General features: G+C 56.0%; 1 protein-coding gene across 1 annotated transcript in view; it reads right to left on the bottom strand.

Annotated features, from left to right (window-relative positions):
* The window catches only part of SMARCA4 (SWI/SNF related BAF chromatin remodeling complex subunit ATPase 4), a gene marked incomplete at both ends in the record, with an annotated part of 69,697 nt that extends 52,606 nt beyond the window's left edge, over positions 1–17,091 (bottom strand). The window contains 12 exon segments of the mRNA XM_080715087.1: positions 1,475–1,532; positions 1,648–1,778; positions 5,297–5,347; positions 5,448–5,615; positions 6,473–6,646; positions 10,075–10,248; positions 10,708–10,834; positions 11,507–11,765; positions 12,974–13,072; positions 14,201–14,581; positions 15,089–15,221; positions 16,870–17,091. Of these exon segments, the coding sequence (XP_080571213.1) occupies positions 1,475–1,532; positions 1,648–1,778; positions 5,297–5,347; positions 5,448–5,615; positions 6,473–6,646; positions 10,075–10,248; positions 10,708–10,834; positions 11,507–11,765; positions 12,974–13,072; positions 14,201–14,581; positions 15,089–15,221; positions 16,870–17,091 (1,977 nt within the window).
* Between the last annotated feature and the right edge of the window lie 446 nt (positions 17,092–17,537).

Here is a 17,537-nt window from a genome sequence, read left to right as displayed (position 1 = left end):
AAAGAAAGAAATAACGTTGCTGTGAATGTGTGCAGACATGTCTTCGTGTGGACATATGTTCTCATTTCTCTTGGGGAGATACCTGGGAGTGGAATTGCTGGGTCCTATGGTAAGTTTATGTCCCCTTTTTAAGAAACTGCTGCACTGCTCCCGAATGCTGGGATTATAAGCGTGCGCCACCACGCCTGGCTCAATGGGTACATTTAAAAGATTTTAAATATATAAAAAAATAAAGCTACTAAAAGTCACAAATTATTATTGGCTTAAGACTCAGGAGACTGTTAAAAAAACTGGAAAACAACTCGTAAAAGGATCCAGTGCGTATAAAAGTGAAATATATCATTTTTTATTTTTAATCTTTATTTATTTTTATGGTACTCGGGGGCATTCTACCACCAAGCCACACCCTCAGCCCTATTTTTTATTCTTTTTTTTGTTGGCGGTACTGGGGATTGAGCCCAGGGGCCTTCTACCTCTGAGCCACACCTCCAGCCCTAATTTTTCATCTTTTGTTTTTTTTGCAAGTCTGGGGATGGAACCCAGGGGCATTCGACCTCCAAGCTACACCCCCTGCCCAATTTTTTATTCTTTATTTTTTGAAACAGGGTCTCTCTGAGTTGCGGAGGGCCTCACTAAGTAGCTGAGGCTGTCCGTGAACTGCAATCCTATCTCTGCCTCCTGAATGCAGGGATTACAAGTGTGCACCACCACGCCCAGCATCTATTTTTTATTCTTTATTTTGAATGGTAAAGTTGCAGAGAGCCTCACTAAGTAGCTGAGGCTGGACATGAACCTGCAATCCTCCTTTCTTAGCTTCCCAAGTACTAGGATGACAAGTGAACGCCACCATCTGGCTACATCATCTTTTTAAATATCACAAATTAATGGGAAAGGATGGATTAAATGGTATACCAATCCTCTGAACACTACTGGAGGGGAAATCCATCAGAGCTCCTACGCAAACCCTACCCCTAGGTAAATTCCAGAAAGTCTGAAGAGGAAAACGAAAAATGAAATGACATAGGGAGAGAGCAGAAGCAACGAGGAAAGCCCGCGACTTGCGGCTGGGACCGGAGCATCGCGGCTTTGCGGCCAGACTCAGCAGCCGAGTGAGGGCCTCCGCAACCTACTGAGACCGTTTCAAAATTCAAAAAAGATAACAACAGGGCTGGAATGTAGCTCAGGGGTAGGATGTCTCTGGGTTCAATCACCAGTAACACACGCACGCACGCACGCACGCAACCAAGCGAAGCAGACCGTGTAGAGGAGGGGTGCTGAGTGCTGGCGGTGTGGCCAGTGCCATCATGAAGAGAACATTCAGTCTTACACATCGGGCTTAACTTAAACCAAATGGAAGCCACCGCGTGGGTCGGGCACGGGCTGGACTCCCTGGGGGACGCGCAGCCGGCAGGGCGGCGCACACACGGGGTGGAGGCCCACCACGCGCCAGGCCTCGACGGCCAGAGCGCCTTACCTCCTCCTCCTCTTCCGAGCCACTTTCCTCACTGTCGGATCTCGGAGCGACTTCATACCTAGAAGAAGCACAGTTTTAATGCAAAGGTCCTCAGATCCCGCAGAGCTCCCGGTGCCGAGCAAGCCCGCCGGGTGCGCAGAGGCGATCCCCGCCACCGCGCCCTGGAGGCTCACCCGGGGTTCATCTCCAGCCAGGCCTCCAGCTGCCCGGCCCGGGGCGCGTCGGCGCCCGTGAGGATCTTGCCGCTCTCCACGTGGATCACCTTCACGGGCAGGTCGCTCATCTGGCTGGTCTCGTCCAGGGGCTGGAAGACAGGGCCGTGTGACGGGCTCACCACAAGACTGGAGGGGAGGCCGGGCTGTGGCCCGCTCGCTAAGTCCCCAACCCCACGCCCAGAGGAGCCCGAACAGGTGGCCTCAGCTACTTAGGCCCTCTGCAACTCAGTGAGACCCGGTTTCAAAATAAAGAATAAAAAATAGGGCAGGGGTGTGGCTTGGAGGTCGAATGCCCCTGGGTTCCATCCCCAGATGTGGAAAATACAAAAATAAATAAATGAGTAAATAAATAATAAAAAATAGGACTGGGATTGTAGCTTGGAGATAGAATGCCACTCCTGTCTCAGACTCCTACGTATTGGGGTTACCAACACGAGAAAGGAGGATCCCAGATTTGAGGTCAGTCTCAGCAACTTAATGAGACCTTATTTCAAAGATAAAATCGGGTTGGAGGTATACAGCTAAGAGGCAGAATGCCTCTAGGTTCAACCTCCAGTATTAAAAAGTAAACAAGGCCGGGCGTGGTGGCGCACGCTTGTCATCCCCGCGCTTGGGAGGCGGAGACAGGAGTATCGCGCAGGTTGGAAGCCAGGCGCGCTGGCGTAAGAGACCCTGTTTCCAAATACAAATATACAAAATAGGTCTGGGAGTGTAGCCCAGATGTAGAAGGGTTTCCAGGAACCCCAGTACCCCAAAACAAAACAAAACCAAATCAGAGCGGTGGGGCACACCTCAATTCCAGTATCTGGGAGACCGAGACAGGATGACTGCAGGTTTGAGGGCAACCTAAGGGAGTTATGAGAGCCCGTTTCAATATAAAAAAGCCAGGCTTCCAGTCTTCCATTTTTTACAAATAAAAAGTATAAAATAGGTCTGGGAGTGTAGCACGGATGTAGAAGAGTTTCCAGGAACCCCAGTACCCCCCCCCACACACACACATACACAAAAAAAGGCTGAGGGATGTAGCTCTGAGGTAGAATGCCCCTATGCTCCACACCCAGACCCGCCAAAAAACAGGTAGAATACCCTCCGGTTCAATCTCCAATACCACCAAAAAGAAAAAAAGAAAAAGCAAATATATCATGGGAGATGGAAGTCAGATCACGGAAAGCAGGAGGCGGGCATGGTCACACATGGTTGTACTCCCAATACTTGGGAGGTTGAGACAGGAAGATCACAGGTTCATGGCCAGCCTCAGAAACGTGTGAGGCCTCTGCAACTTAGTGAGACCCTGTTTCCAAATAAAGAATAAAAAATAGGCTGGAGATGTAACTCCGAGGTTAAACGCCCAGAGTTTAATGCCCAGTACCACCACCAAAAAAAAAAAGCCAGGACAGAAATAATCCAGTGGTGTCAGATATCAGTGTGACCCCAAATTTCTAATGTGGCAATGCAGTGAGCACACGTGCACACACCTAAACCTTCCGGGCAGCTTCTGAGACAGCCTGGCGGCCATGACAGCCCAGCAGCCATGAGTACAGCCACAGTGAGATTTGGGTTTCAGAATAGTCTTCTTCGCTAATAAAAGGAACCAGTGCCCCTAGAGGCGGCGGACCCCAGGCCGCGGCTGGGAAGGCAGCCAAGCCTGGTAAGGAGGGAGCGCGCGAAGGATGGAAGGAATGTGTAGGAAGACCACAGGCACCTGCCATGGCAGGCGCTCGCCTTCGACGCAAGTGGTCCAGAGCCGTGGAGGGAGGAGACAAGTTGCAGGCCAGCTTGGCAACCTAGGGAGACCGGGCCTCCAAATAAAAATGAGAAACGGATGTCCTGGGGATGCAGCTACATGGTAGCATGCCCTTGCGTTCAGATCTCAGGACAGCAAGTAAAAATAGAAAAAATAAATAAAAGACTAGCCGGTGTGGTGGTGCACGCTTGTAATCCCAGCATCCGGGAGGCTGAGACCAGAGGATTCCGGTTCACGGACAGCTTCAGCTACTTAATGAGGCCCTCCGCGATTTAGTGGGACTGTTTCAAGATGAAGAATAAAAAATAGGGCAGGGGGTGTAGCTCAGAGGTAGAATGCTGGGTTCCACCCTCACAGCAGAAAAAAAAAAAAAAAAAAAAGATGACTATAGTCCAGCCAGACGTGTGGCCAAATCTGTAATCTCAATGAGCTACGAGGCTAACGCAGAGGGGTACTTGTTCCAGCCCAACCTGAACAATTTAAGAGAACCTGTCTCAAATTTTTAAAACAATCATAAAAGTCTCTAAGTCCAGTAATTAGGAGGCTGAAGAAAGAGGACTTTACATTTGATGCCAGGCAGGGAAAGTTAGAGACTTGGTCTCAAAATAAAAAATAAAAGGGCCGGTGGTGCAGCTCAGTGGTAGAATGCCTCTCCGTTCAATCAATCTCTCTCTCTCTCTCACGCACACACAGGAGAAGAGAAAAGGAGGAAGGAACCAGGTTCTTCTCAATCAATATACATGGCTTTTGTGATTTGTAAAGAGTTTGGGGTATGGTTCTGTGATACAGCCCAAGGCTAGCATGCATGGTACCCAAGGTCTGATCCCCAGCACCACAAAAAAATAAACAACGATCATCTAAAAAGTTAACAAACAGAGCCAAGTGTGGTGGGGCACGCCTGTAATCCCAGCACTTGGAGCCTGAGCCAGGAGGCAGACAGCCTCAGCTACTTAGTGAGGTTTTTTGCAACTCAGTGAGACCAGTTTCAAAATAGAGAATTAAAAAATAAGGCTGGAGGTGTCACTTAGAGGTAAAAGGCCCCTGGGTTACATCCCCAGTACTGAAGAAAAAAAAAAAAAAAAAATCAATAAAATTAAAAATTAAGCAGGGCATGGTGGCTCACACTTGTAATCCCAGCGCTTGGGAGGCTGATACAGGAGGATCGCACAGGTTTGAAGCCAGCCTCAGCTACTTAGTGAGACCCTGTTTCCAAATAAAATATAAAAGAGCTCTGGGAGTGTAACCCAGAGGTAGAAAAGCCCCTGGGTTCCATCCCCAGTACCACAAAAAATAAGTAAGTAAAATAAATAAGTAAAAATTAACAAACAGGATAAAAGCAAAACTGTGGTGGGGATGCGCCTCGGCGGTAGCGCACTTCTCCAGTCTGTGTGAGCCTGTGTTAATAACAGGCACCTAGAGAACCTTTCCATAAGAAGTCCCTGCTCAGCCGGGCGTGGGGCGCATGCGCGTCATCCCAGCACTTGGGAGGCTGCGACCGGAGGATCCAGGTTCGTGGACAGCCTCAGCTACTTAGTGAGGCCCTCCGCAACTCAGTGAGACCCAATTTCAAAATGAAGAATAAAAAACAGAGCTGGTGGTGTAGCTCAGAGGTCGAATGCCCCTGGGTTCCATCCCCAGACCCGCAAAAAAAAAAAAAGTCCCTGCTTACCAGGCTGGTGGCGCCACCTCACATCCCACACTTGAGGCTGAGAAGGAGGGCCGCAGGCCACGACCAGCCCCAGCAAGGAAGCAAGGCCCTAAGCACCTGAGACCCTATTTCAAATAAAGTAGGGGGGACGCAGCTGAGAGGCAGAGCGCGCCCGGCTCCACCCCGCAGCACGCCAGAGCGCCTCGCGGCCTCACCTCGCCATCTGGTCCGATCGCAGGCGCCTGCCCCTCGGCGTTCTCGGCCTTCTGTAAGTAGAGAGAGACATAGTGATGACGCGGCCCCAGGCCGAGGCCCCGTGCTGAAGGCCTCGCCCCCAGAGGCAGGCGCCCGGGCGGGCCCGCGAACCTTCTTCTTCTTCTTTTTCTTCTTCTCCTTGGCCACCTGGGCGGCCTTGTGCTGCCGCACGAGCTCCGTGAGGTTGGCCACGTACTCGTCGGTCTGCTGCAGGAGGTAGGCCAGGCGCTTGTCCTTCTTCTGGTCGATGAGCTTGCGGTAGCCCTCTTCATCTTCAGCCTACAGAAGGGGCAGGCGTGAGGCGCGCGCACGCACATGGCAAGCTCAGCAGCGCCTCGCTGTACTGCCTCCAACCCTACCCGGTGCTAGGCACCGCAGGCACCTACTAGGCGCACACGGTCCCGCCCCAAGCCCAAGGTCACCATCGGGTCCTGTCCTCTGCCCGCAAAGCACACCCTGAATGCAAACCCCGCTCGTCACGGTCCCTGCGCACCGTCACCAGTCCTGCAAGAGCCCCTCCTTCCTTTCTGCCAGAAGACCCGGCCTCTGGTCCTGCAGCTGAAACCCGCCCAGAGCCCTTCCTCATGTTCAGGGCGAAACCCAGAGCCCCTCCAAGGGCCTGCAGGCCCGTGTGACCCAGCATTGAAAGCTCTAGGCTCCCGCCCTATGCTGGCACCGCAGTGCTCTGGGGCCCAGCTTCACGTCACGCTGTGCCCGGCCCCTCCTCCTGGGGCGCTTCCCACAGACCTCTGTGCTGGCGGAGCTGCCCAGCCTCTGCACGCGCCTGATCTGAGCCCTCCCGACCCTCTGCCTTCTCTCTGCTGCACGAGGCCCTCAGGGGCATGTACACCCCTTGAGGGCAGGCTCAGTGTCCTGTCCCGGTACACAGGGCAACCCTGGCAGGAGTAGGCCAGCCACGCCGCCCACAAGTGACCACTCGTGACTGAGCGGGAGGGGCAGATCTACTGTGGGCGGAGCACCTGTGCGGCTCTCACACTCGGAGGGAGCCACGGCTCCGCCCCTCTGACAGGTGGCAAGCGGAGGCCGTGGCGCCCGCAAGTCGGAGGGACGCGAGGCCTGAGCCGCAGCTGGCTCGCTGTGCCCGCCCAGCACCGCGGGAGGGCAGAAGCGCCCACCATGAGCCTGCGCATCCTCTCCTTCTCGATCCGCTCATTCTCTTTCTTCTGCTCGCGCTCGGTGTTGGCGTGGTAGGTGGCCACCGCCTTGGTGAGCTTCTGGATCTTGCCGGTGACGGACCTGTGATATTCCTTGAAGTCCTTGGCGTGCTGGAGGATGCTGTTGAGGTACTCCTGCAGAGACACGCGGGGAGGAGCCTGAGTGCTCGTGGCCGCAGCACAGCATGGCGCAAGCGACACGCAACTGTACAGCGGCTGCTTTTGTTTTTTGGGGGTTTCTTTTTTTGGCGGTCTCGGGGACGTAACCCAGGGGCGTTCTATCTCTAAGCTACACTCCCAGCCCTATTTTTATTTTTGATTTTGAAACAGGGTCTCACTGAGTTGCAGAGGGCCCCACTAAGTAGCTGAGGCTGTCCACGAACCGTGATCCTCCGGTCTCAGCCTCCGAATGCTGGGATTACAAGCGTGCGCCACCACGCCCAGCTTGGCAGCTGGTTTGAAAACAAGAGAACTGCAATTGGGACATGCTGTAATCCCAGCTACCTGGCAAGATGAGGCAAATGCACTGAAAACTCAAGGCCAGACCCTGTCTGAACATAAGAAAATAAAAAGGCATACAAAATTGCCAATTCCAAGCCAAGCGTGGTGGCGCACACGTGTCATCCCAGCATTCGACAGGCTGAAACAGGATCATGGTTCGCGGCCAGCCTCAGCTACTTAGTGAGGCCCCTACAACCCAGTGAGACCCTGTTTCAAATTAAAGAATAAAAAAAAAAAAAAATAGGGTTGGAAGTATAGCTCAGAGGTAGAATGCCCCTGGTTCCATCCCCAATACTGAAAAAAAAAAAAAAAAAAAAGCCAATTCCAATCTCAAAGACTCGTGAAATGAGGCTGGGGACGGCAATGAGAGTTGTATGCATGTATTTTTGTCTGTACCAACTACCATGCACCGAATTAAAATAAATAAATGAATAAATGAAAAGGGCTGGGGTGCTCCTCAGTGGTAGAGCCCCAGGTTCAACGCCATTTAGTGCAAAATAACAATTATAATAAAAATAAAAAAATGAAAATAATAGTTTTATTTAATTTTGAAACAGAGTCTCCTCCCAAACAAAATTTTTTTTGGGTGGTACTGGGGGTGGAACCCAGGGGCTTTTGTATCTCTGGGCTACACTCCCAGACCTATTTTATATTTTATTTGGAAACAGGGTCTCACTAAGTTGCTATGAGCCTAAGTAGCTGAGGCTGGCTTCAATCCTGGTCTCCTGTCTCAGCCTCCCAAGTGTGGGGATTACAAGCATGTGCCACCACGACCGGCCTTCAAACAAATGTTTTTAAAACTAAGAAATTAAGCTGGGCCGGGCGTGGTGGCATACGCTTATAATCCTAGCATTTGGGAGGCTGAGACTGGAGGATCACAGTTCGCGGAAAGCCTCAGCTAGTGAGGCCCTCTGTAACTTAGTGAGACCCTGTTTCAAAAAACAAAACAAAAACAGGGCAGAGGGTGTAGCTAGTAGGTCAAATGCCCCTGGGTTTCATCCCCACAACTAAAATCCCAGTATCTGGGAGGCTGAGACAGGAGGACCACAGATTCATGGCCAGCCTCAGCTACTTTGTGAGGCCTCCTCGATTTGGTGAGACCTTGTTTCAAAATAAAGAATAAAAAATAGGGCTGGGGGTATTTCTTGGAGGCAGAATGCCTCTGGGTCCATCCTCCCCCCAAAATAAATGCATAAATTCAGTAGTAAGTAAAGGCTCGGGCGCGGCGCGGCTGGGGCTGGAGCGCTCTCCCAGCATGTGTGAGGAGCGCTCTCCCAGCACGTGTGAGGCCTCGGGCTTCATCCCAGCACTGGGGAAACAACAACAAAAACAGATCAACGTTCACAGACTTTACAAAAGGTCATTTAACAGCCCAGCGTGGGCGCAGGCCTGGAATCCGCGCGCTGGGGAGGCGGAGACAGGAGGATCGCACGGGTTCGAAGCCAGCCTCAGCTACTGAGTGAGGCTCTCAGCAGCTGAGTGAGACTCTGTTTCCAAATAAAATATTAAAAAAAAAAAATAGATCTGGGAGTATAGCCCGGAGGTAGAAAGTCTCTGGGTTCCACCCCTAGTACCACCAACAAAACAAAACAAAAAAGGTCATTTAACTTCTTTTTTTTTTCGGGGGGGGGGGGGTGGTGTCTGGGGATGGAACCCAGGGGCATTCGACCTCTGAGCTACACCCCCTGCCCTATTTTTTATTCTTTATTTTGAAACCGGTCTCTCTGAGTTGCAAAAGGCCTAAGTACCTGAGGCCGTCCTCGAGCCACAATCCTTGGGTCTCAGCCTCCCAAATGCTGGGATGACAAGCGTGCACCACCACACTTGGCTTTAACTTCCGATAGTGTGTGTGTGTGTGTGTGTGTGTGTGTGTGTGTATAAAAAAGGCTAAAATAAATATCAAAAGTGATTTACGCTAAATGCTGACTTTATTTTAAACAATACTGGTAAAAAAAATATTATAAAAAAATAAGCCAGACATGGTGGCACACACCTATAGTCCCAGTATTTGAGAGGCCAAGGAATGAGGATCACAGATATGAGGCCAGCCTCAGCAACATGACAAGACCTGTTTCAAAGTAAGTAAAATGGGCCGGGCGTGGTGGTGCACACTTGTAATCTCTGCGCTTGGGAGGTGGAGACATGAGGATTGCGCAGGTTCGAAGCCAGCCGCACTGGTTTAAGAGACCCTGTTCCAAAATTTAAAAAGTATAAAAATAGGTCTGGGAGTGTAGCCAGGAGGTAGAAGGGCTTCCAGGAACCCCAGTACCACCACCAAAAAAAAAAAAAAAAAAAAAAAAGTAAAATGGGACTGGGGACCTTGTTCAGAAGTATAACGGCCTGGGTTCAACCTCTAGTACCCTCCACCCACAAAAACAAACAAATAGCTGGGTGTGGTGATGCGCACTTATAATCCCAGTACTTGGGAGGCTGAGACAGGAGGAACGCAGGTTCCGAGGACAGCTTCAACTACTAGTAAGAACCTCATCAACCTAATAAGACCCTATGTTAAAAAAAAAAAAAAAAATTGGTCTTGGGTGTGACTCAAAGGTAAAATGCCTCTGGGTTCAATTACACACACACACACACACAAAAAAAAAAAAAAAAAAAAAAAGGAAAAGAAAAACCCCCAAAACAAAACTACCACGAGCAACAAATGTACAGAATTATCCCCCAAGCCCTACTTGACTAGAGATCTTGGCCTGGTCTCAGAGTGTAAAGCGGATCTTCCTGGTTTAGGCTGGTCTCTTACACCTATGCCCCATCAGCGGCTCCTCCACGGCTCTAACCTCAGCACGAGGGCCAGCCTGCCCCAGAGGCCACTGGGCCTGCACGGTCTCTGCCGTCCGCAGGCTTTGCCCGCTCTGGCCACAGCGGGGTCTTCGGCCGTCCAACGCCCCCGCCCAGGAAGGCCGCGGGCTCAGGGTGTGGGGACGGCTCCTTGCTAGCCTTGCCCTGGCACTCTCGCCTCACCCCAGCCGCGTGGGACCCAACTGCTGCCAGCCTGGTCCCGCCGCCCACCGGTGCAGGCCCGCGAAGAGCGGGAGCAGAGTGGGCTCCACCTGGTGCTTCTGGCGGCGCTTGCGCTCCTGCTCGATCTTCTGCTGCTTCTCCAGCTTCTCGGTGATGCGCGCCTCGCGCAGGGACTGCCGCTTGCTGCGCTTGTAGGCCTTGGCGTTGAGGGCCGTCTCCAGGGCCGTGTCCCTCCGCATGCACACCACCACCTCCTGGCGCAGCTTCGGGGAAAGGAGACACTGCGCTGTGCACGGTGGCTCTGCGCCCGCCACACCACCACTGCTGCTCACGGGCAGCGCTCCTTCCCCAAGAGCCGCCCAGTGCCTCCCACATCGAGCCCCAGGGCAGAGAGGAAGCCCAGGGCAGGGCAGAGCTGGGTGCTGCCCCACGCAAGGGCTCCTCGTGCCTCAGGCCCCCAGACTGCCCCTCGCCACCAAACACCACTCTCACAGGACATGTCAAAGCTGCACCAACAGAGACACATCCGCGTCTCCTGCTTCTAGCGGCCACCCGAGACCTCAGGGGGCCCACACTGCGCACGTGAAGAGCTGTCCCACTCCGCTGGGACGCTGCACTGAAGCTGCCGTAACCCGCAAGTGTCCCGATGATGGCCCACGAGCAGTTCTCGGAGCCTCAGCACCCCAGCAGCAGCTGGGGCGCCTCCCCAGAACCTGGCCCACCTGCCTCTGGAAGTTCAGCAGCCGGAGGGCCTTGAGCTCAATGGTCGCTTTGGTGCGCAGATCCCCGGCCAGGGAGCCGGGGAGGTTTTCAAGTTCCTGGATTCGGTGTGCGATGCGGGCCTGCAGCCTGGGTGCAGACGGGAAACGGAGGAGAGGCGGTGAGAGGGACTGTGTTTAAAAGGAGCCACGCGGTCCCTGTCTTTAAAACAACTCGTGCCCTGACATGCCTCCCTCAGAAAGGACATCAGCCACAACACAGCAGCCACGGGCAGCCACGGAGAGCGGGCCTGAGGACCAGAGCAAACAAGAGAGCCAGCGGGCAGGCTGCAGCGAGCGCAGACCAGAGCCTCTGTCCTGGCCCGGGGTGGGGGAGACGGGCCAGGAGAATCCACTGGGCTGTGGCCTCGGTCTTGTCTGTGACCTGAGGAGAGCGCTTACAGCCCTCCAGCTGGTTCTGAGGGTTAAAGGAGTCTCCCACCTTTCTGTACGTACGGAGCACCATTCAGAGCAACGAGGCTGCTGCTGCTCCTGGAGCACCACACCCCATCAGGAAGGGCGTAAGGTTCACAGCAAGTCGGGAGGGGCAGGGGCTTTGTGGACAGGGGAGGGCCGAGAAGGGCTTCTCTGAGAAGAGAAGTCCTGGCCTTGGGCAGGACTGAGCCCGGCTGAAGAGAGAAGTCAGGAGAGAGCGAGGGCGGGGAGGCAGGAGCGCCTCGGGCAGGCGCACAGCAGGCAGCTCAGGCCAGGCTCTGGGGGCTGGCGGGAGGCACATCACCTGGCGAAGGCAGCGGGCGCTCACCTGTACTCACGCTCCTGCAGGATCTCCACGGGGTCCAGGCCCCGGGGCTTCTGGATGGGGGTGATGCGGCTCTGCTTCTGGTGCAGCGGCACCAAGGGCGCGGGCTGGGCCGGCTGCCCCGGGGACTGCGTCTGGGGCGGCATCACAGGCGAGGCTGCGGGCGGCACGGCGGGGGGCGCGGGCGAAGGGCGGCCTGTTGGCTGCGGGGGGATCAGCTTCTGAGGGGTGCTCGTGGGGGCAGCAGCATTGGCCATGGGTCCTGGGGAGGTGAGTGGAATGGCACGTGCTGAGCTTGGGGCCAACGCTGGGGTCAGATGCAAGGCTCGCTGTGTGCCCACTGCCTCCCGGCCGCCCTCCAGCTGCGTCCTTCAGGGCTGCAGCCTCGCAGAGCCAACACCGTGCTGGCCTTCCTCTAGAGCAGGCCCCTGTGTCGGCGGCCTCGTTTTCCACTGTTTAGCGTATCCTCAGTAATCTAGTCTGAAATTATCCAATGGACAATTCCAGGAGCACACAATTCTTGCGTCTGAAGCTGCGTGCGGCTGAGTAGCCGGCGCCATTCCCTCAGCAGGGCTCATCAAGCTGGCGTGTCGTCCCTGTCCTGAGAGGGCCGGCACGGGGAGACCCTGCACAGCGTCCTCAGCCCACACTGCGCTCTGCCGGCGCTAGCTGCCAGAGCTCTGGCTGTGACTAACTCGGCAACTGAGCGTTATCGCAGGCAGGCAGTGAGGAAAAACAAGGGGGTGGGGAAAAAAGACAAAACGTAGTCCAGGTAGACAGGGTCTGGGCCGATCTGCCAAGGCAGACCCAGCGCGGCTGGGATGTGACTCCACAGACAGGGACCACTGGGTTTAACGTTAGAGATGAGCTGTCGGCATCCACCGACACACCTCAGACTCCACAAGGGCCGGGTGCAGGGGAGCAGATGCAGACCCTGGAATACCCCGATGGCCCAACCCCTTGTGACTGTGGTGCTGGAGTTGAAACCCAGGGGCCTCCACTTCTGGGCTACGCTCCCAGAATTTTTTTTTCCTCACCAAGTTGCTCAGGCTGGCTTTGAACCTGCAACCTTCCTGTCTCAGCCTCCCAAGTCCTGGGGTTACGAGCATGCGCCGCCACGTGTGGCTGACCACCCAACGCTGACAGAGGCCGGGCAGGGCCACGGCTGGCCAGCGAAGGCAATGGGGCCTGGAAGCCGTGCCTCCAGGCACAGGCACCTGGACCCCGCAGCGGCTCCTTGCCGTGGCCTTTCCCTGACTCTCATGGGGACGTGTGCTGTTCTTAGCTTGTTCATGGTTTAGAGACCAAGACCTCACCCAGAGCACGAGGGGCAGAGTCCTGGAGCAGCCCACGCCCAAGCCGGTGGGGACTAGCCACGGGCAGGCGAGAGCCGAAGGGCTTAGGGCACACAAGGCCCGAGTTCACACAGGGAGGCAGGGCGCCGACGTGCCACCGAGAGAGGGCACCCACCTTCAGGCCAGGGCTTCGGAGGCCCTCCGGGGGGCTGGCCAGGCATGCCTGGAGGCACGCCCGAGGGTCCTGGGGGAGGCATGTTAGGCCCTCCCATACCTGAATGCAGAGGAGAAAAGTAAAATAAACGTGAACTGTCTTCATGCTGACACTCATCCGGCAGGGACCGCCGGCTCAGGGACACCGCATCCACAGGCTCCTAAGTATGGTCTTGAGGGCCACGGGAGAAATGGCATCTACGTGCACGCCCTCGCTCTCTTCAATCAGAATGAACCCAGGAGCACTCTTCTTCTAAGCTTACATCCCTAGCCTTTTTAATTTTTTATTCTTTTTTTTTTTTTTTTTTTTTTTTTTTGGAGGGGAGAATGCTGGGGATTGAGACCCAGGGCATTCTACCTCTGAGCTAAACAACCACCCATATATTATTATTATTATTATTATTATTATTATTATTACTATTACTATTACTATTATTATTATTTATTTTTGTGGGGTGCTGGAGATTAGGCCCAAAGGCATTCTACCTTTGAGCTTTAGCCCCAGCCTGATTTTATTTATTTGGAAACAGTCTCACTATCTGCTGAGGCTGTCCTCAAACCAGCAATTCTCATGACTCAGCCTCCCAAGTACTGGGATTACAGGCATGCACCACCATGTCTGGCTTTAAAAAATTTTTTTTTTTTTAAATTTGCGGGTCTGGGGGTGGAACCCAGGGGCCCTCTACCTCTGAGCTACACTCTCAGACCTATTTTTTATATTTTTATTTGGAGACAGAGTCTCTTAAGCCACCTGAGGCTGGCTTTGAACCTGCACGATCCTCCTGTCTCAGCCTCCCGAGCGCAGGGATTGCAAGCGTGCGCCACCACACCCGGCTCTCTTTTTAAATTTTAGAAGAGTCTCATGAGGTTGATGAGAGTCACATTACTTCCTGAAGCTGTCCTCGAGCCTGCCACCCTCCTGTCTCAGCCTCCCGAGCGCAGGGATTGCAAGCGTGGCCACACGCCCGGCTCGCTGTCTCTATCTATTGTGAAGTAAGGCCTCACCAGCACTCCCCCACGCCTAAGACTTGGGCCTGCGCTCCTCCACTGTCAGCCTCCCAAGTGGTATCGCATCCCGCCTGGCCAGGCGAGCAGCCCCCGGGGTGTCCATCCAATAGGGCCCAGAATCCCCGCTACCGCTCCCGGTGCTCGAGCCTCCTCCCCACCTGGGGACCAGAGAGGGCCTTACCATGAGGCCTGCTGTAATTTGGAGGTGCTGGGCCGGGGCCGGGGCCGGGGCCCGTGGCGGACACAGAGGGCGGAGGTAGTGCTGGCATCTGCTGCTGCATCCCGGGCATCGGCCGCTTCCCCTGCACGGCCATCTGCAGGTGGTCGGGGAGGGGCTGCCCCCTGGCCAGCATCTTGTAGGCCATGATCTGAGCTCGAAGTTGGTGCAGCTGGTTCTGGTTAAACGGGGTCGGGCCCCGGTTCTGCTGCCCCAAGGCCTGGGGGTCGGCGCCATCCAGTGGGGTCCCTCCTGGCCCAGAGGACATCTGAGGGCCAGAGGATGGGCCACTGGCTGGAACTGGACTGGAGGCATGCTCGGAGCCGCCCAGGGGAGAGGGGTAACCTGCAGGGGAAGGCCAGACCAGGGGTCACTCAGCAGCACACATTACGGTCTCAAGGCGGAGGCAGAAACCTGTTCTGCCACGCCCGCCCCCTGCTGGATTCCCCTGGAAGCCATGAGTGAAATCCAGGGCCCGCCCGCCTGCCTGGGCAGGGGAGGGTGCATGTCTTCTGACTGGCCGAGCCCCCTCCCCTCCATCCCATGCCCAGGGAGCCCAGTGATGAGGGCTCAAGTTACCTAGCCAGTCATTTCTCAAAGGCCCCTGTGCAGAGCCACCTGGGGCTTCGGAGGCAGGGTCTTGGCCCTAAGAACCTGTATCTCATCTAGTGAGAGCTGGGTCCCACCCAGCCACGCCCACTCCAGTTCCGCTCACTGTGTGCGCCCTTCTAGGGCAGCTCCAGGACAAATGGGCCAGAACAGAGGAACGGAGCAGCAGCCCCACGCCAACCACACGCACCACCCCGTCCCCGGCAGGGCCTCCCCTCGGGCCCCGGGGACACAGAGCAGTACCCTGGGAGTGCTGGTCCATGGGGCTGGGCGGGGGCCCCATGCCCGCGTGGCCCCCCGAGCGCATTCCCATTCCTTTCATCTGGCTGTAGCGCGGGTCGTCCGACATGCCCTTCTCGTGCATGGACTCCACTGGCTGCGAGAGGACATGACAAGGGGGTCAGCACGAGACTGGGAGTGGCGACAAGGCAAAGCAGAGCTGAGGCCACAAACGGCCGCCACAGCTCCCACTGAGTCGCCAGCGTGGCCTCAGGCTCCGCTCTGAAGCACGGTCACGACCCGACTTGAGCATCAAGACAGACGCACCAAGCCGGGCGTGGGGCGCACGCTTGTGATCCCCGCACTTGGGAGGCTGAGACAGGAGGATCGCGCAGGTTCGAAGCCAGCCTCAGCTACTTAGTGAGACCCTGTTTCCAAATAAAATATAAAATAGGTCTGGGGGTATAGCCCGGAGGTAGAAAGCCTCTGGGTTCCACCCCCAGTACCACCAAAAAAAAACACAAAAAAACAAATAAAAAAAAAACAAATAAAATATGCAAATATGCATGCCAGCCAGAGGAGAAGGACCACCGGGGAGCGCGGCCCTGGGGCAGAGGGCAGGGAGCCTGTCAGAAGGTGGCCGGAGCAGTCTCAGCCGGGACACAGGCTCCTGTGACGGGGAGGACTGGCCACAAACGTGGACACTGAAGACCTCCTACTTGAGAGAACATAAACCAGAAGGAGCGACAGAAGTCGGCCCACGGAGGACTGTGACGGAAGAGGCAGCAACAGACCTGGGCTCCCCTCCCAGGGTGATGGCTGGCCAAGGGGACACCTGAAACCTCTCTGTGGGCTCGCACGTTAGCACAAGTGTCCCGCCCTCTGGGAACTCCACTGGAGGAGCGGGCAGAGCGGAGCCCTGGCCTGCCCTCCCCCTCCCGAGGCGGAGAGCTGACTCCCCAGGCCAGCAGGGCAGCCTTGCTCCGGCAGACCCAGGTCTGCCGAGCACCAGGAGCGCGGGGCGTGAGCGGCCAGGAGCGGGCCACTCTAGGCAGAGCAGCGGCGGGAGGGCTGGAGGCGCGGCCTGCGGCCTGGCAGCACGCGTCCCAGGCTTCCAAGAGGCAAGCGGGTATCTACCTAGTTACAGAAACATCCGGACAAGGGGAGGAAAAGGGAAGGAATGTGTCCACGTGCCAGGGGTCTGAGGAAGAGCACACACCTCTGTGCTGGCCAGCCAGAGGAGGGACGAGGGGGCTGGCTGAGACCCAGCTTCCTCGTCTACAAATGGGTACCAACAACGGCCCAGTCTGGCGGGCTGTGTGTGGGAGCACCCCCACGCCCCGGCCAGTCTCCACAGCAGGCCTCCTGGGCACTGGCAGAAACCCTACCTCTTCTTACACAGGTACAGGCGTGTAAGGGGCGCTTCCTCTAACAGTGCTCACGGATACAAGGGAGGGGAACTCAAAGTGTCTGTCTGCCTGGCCAGCGCTGCCCTGTCAACTCGGGTACAGGTCAGGACCGGCCCTGAGCACGGGGTGGGGGTGGGGTGTCAGTCACCTGTGCCCAGCCGTGCGAGCCCCCAGGCCAAGAGGGCAGTCAGAGAGGAGCCTCTGTCCTGAGTGCCCGCGCAGAACAAGGGCTGAGGAGGCGCAGGGCGGGGTGGGTCATGAACTGACCCCTCTGGTCACAGCACCAGCCCTGGGTGCGTGAGCCAAGCCACAGACAAGGGGCTGGGAACCGGCTTTCCCTGGGGTGAGCCCAGGCCAGGGCCGCGGGGTGCAGGAGTGGGGGCGCGGGCTCCCTACCTTGTGCATCTGGTGCATGTTGTCCTGAGGGTACCCTCCGGGCCCTTGCGTCGGGATGGGGTGTCCTGCTGAGGGAGGCCCCGGGCTGGGCCCCATCATGCTGTGGGCAGAGCCCGGCGAGGGGCCGGGGCTAGGGCCCAGCATGGCTCCCGGCGAGGGGCCCGGGCCAGGCGAAGGGCCTGGCCGAGGAGTCCCGCCCAGGGGTGGGTCTGGGGTGGACATCGTCACAGGAGCTGTAGCCGGTGGTTTCCTGCTGGAAAGAGATGCCAGTCAGTCCGGGGCCGGGGCCGGGGCCAGGGCGGGGCGCGTCAGAGCACGAAGGACAACTAAGTGTATTCACTTCACGATCATCCAGCTACAGCCGGGCACCCAGACACTTCTGAATCTGTTCTTCAGAAAGTAATATATCTTGGGCACATAATCAGACTCCAGCCGGGGTGGGGTGGAACACAGACAAGTCCCACGTGTTTCTTTTTTTTGTGGTACTGGGGGTGCAACTCAGGGGCTTTTCTACACCTCTGGGCTACACTCCCAGACCTATTTTATACTTTATTTGGAAACAGGGTCTCACTAAGTTGCTGAGAGCCTCACTAAGTAGCTGAGGCTGGCTTTGAACCTGCGCGATCCTCCTGTCTCAGGTTCCCCAGCGCGGAGATTACAAGTGTGCG

This window comes from Muscardinus avellanarius (assembly GCF_963383645.1).
Source record: "Muscardinus avellanarius genome assembly, chromosome: 18".
Taxonomy (NCBI): Eukaryota; Metazoa; Chordata; class Mammalia; order Rodentia; family Gliridae; genus Muscardinus; species Muscardinus avellanarius.
This window is presented reverse-complemented; position numbering and strand designations above follow the sequence as displayed.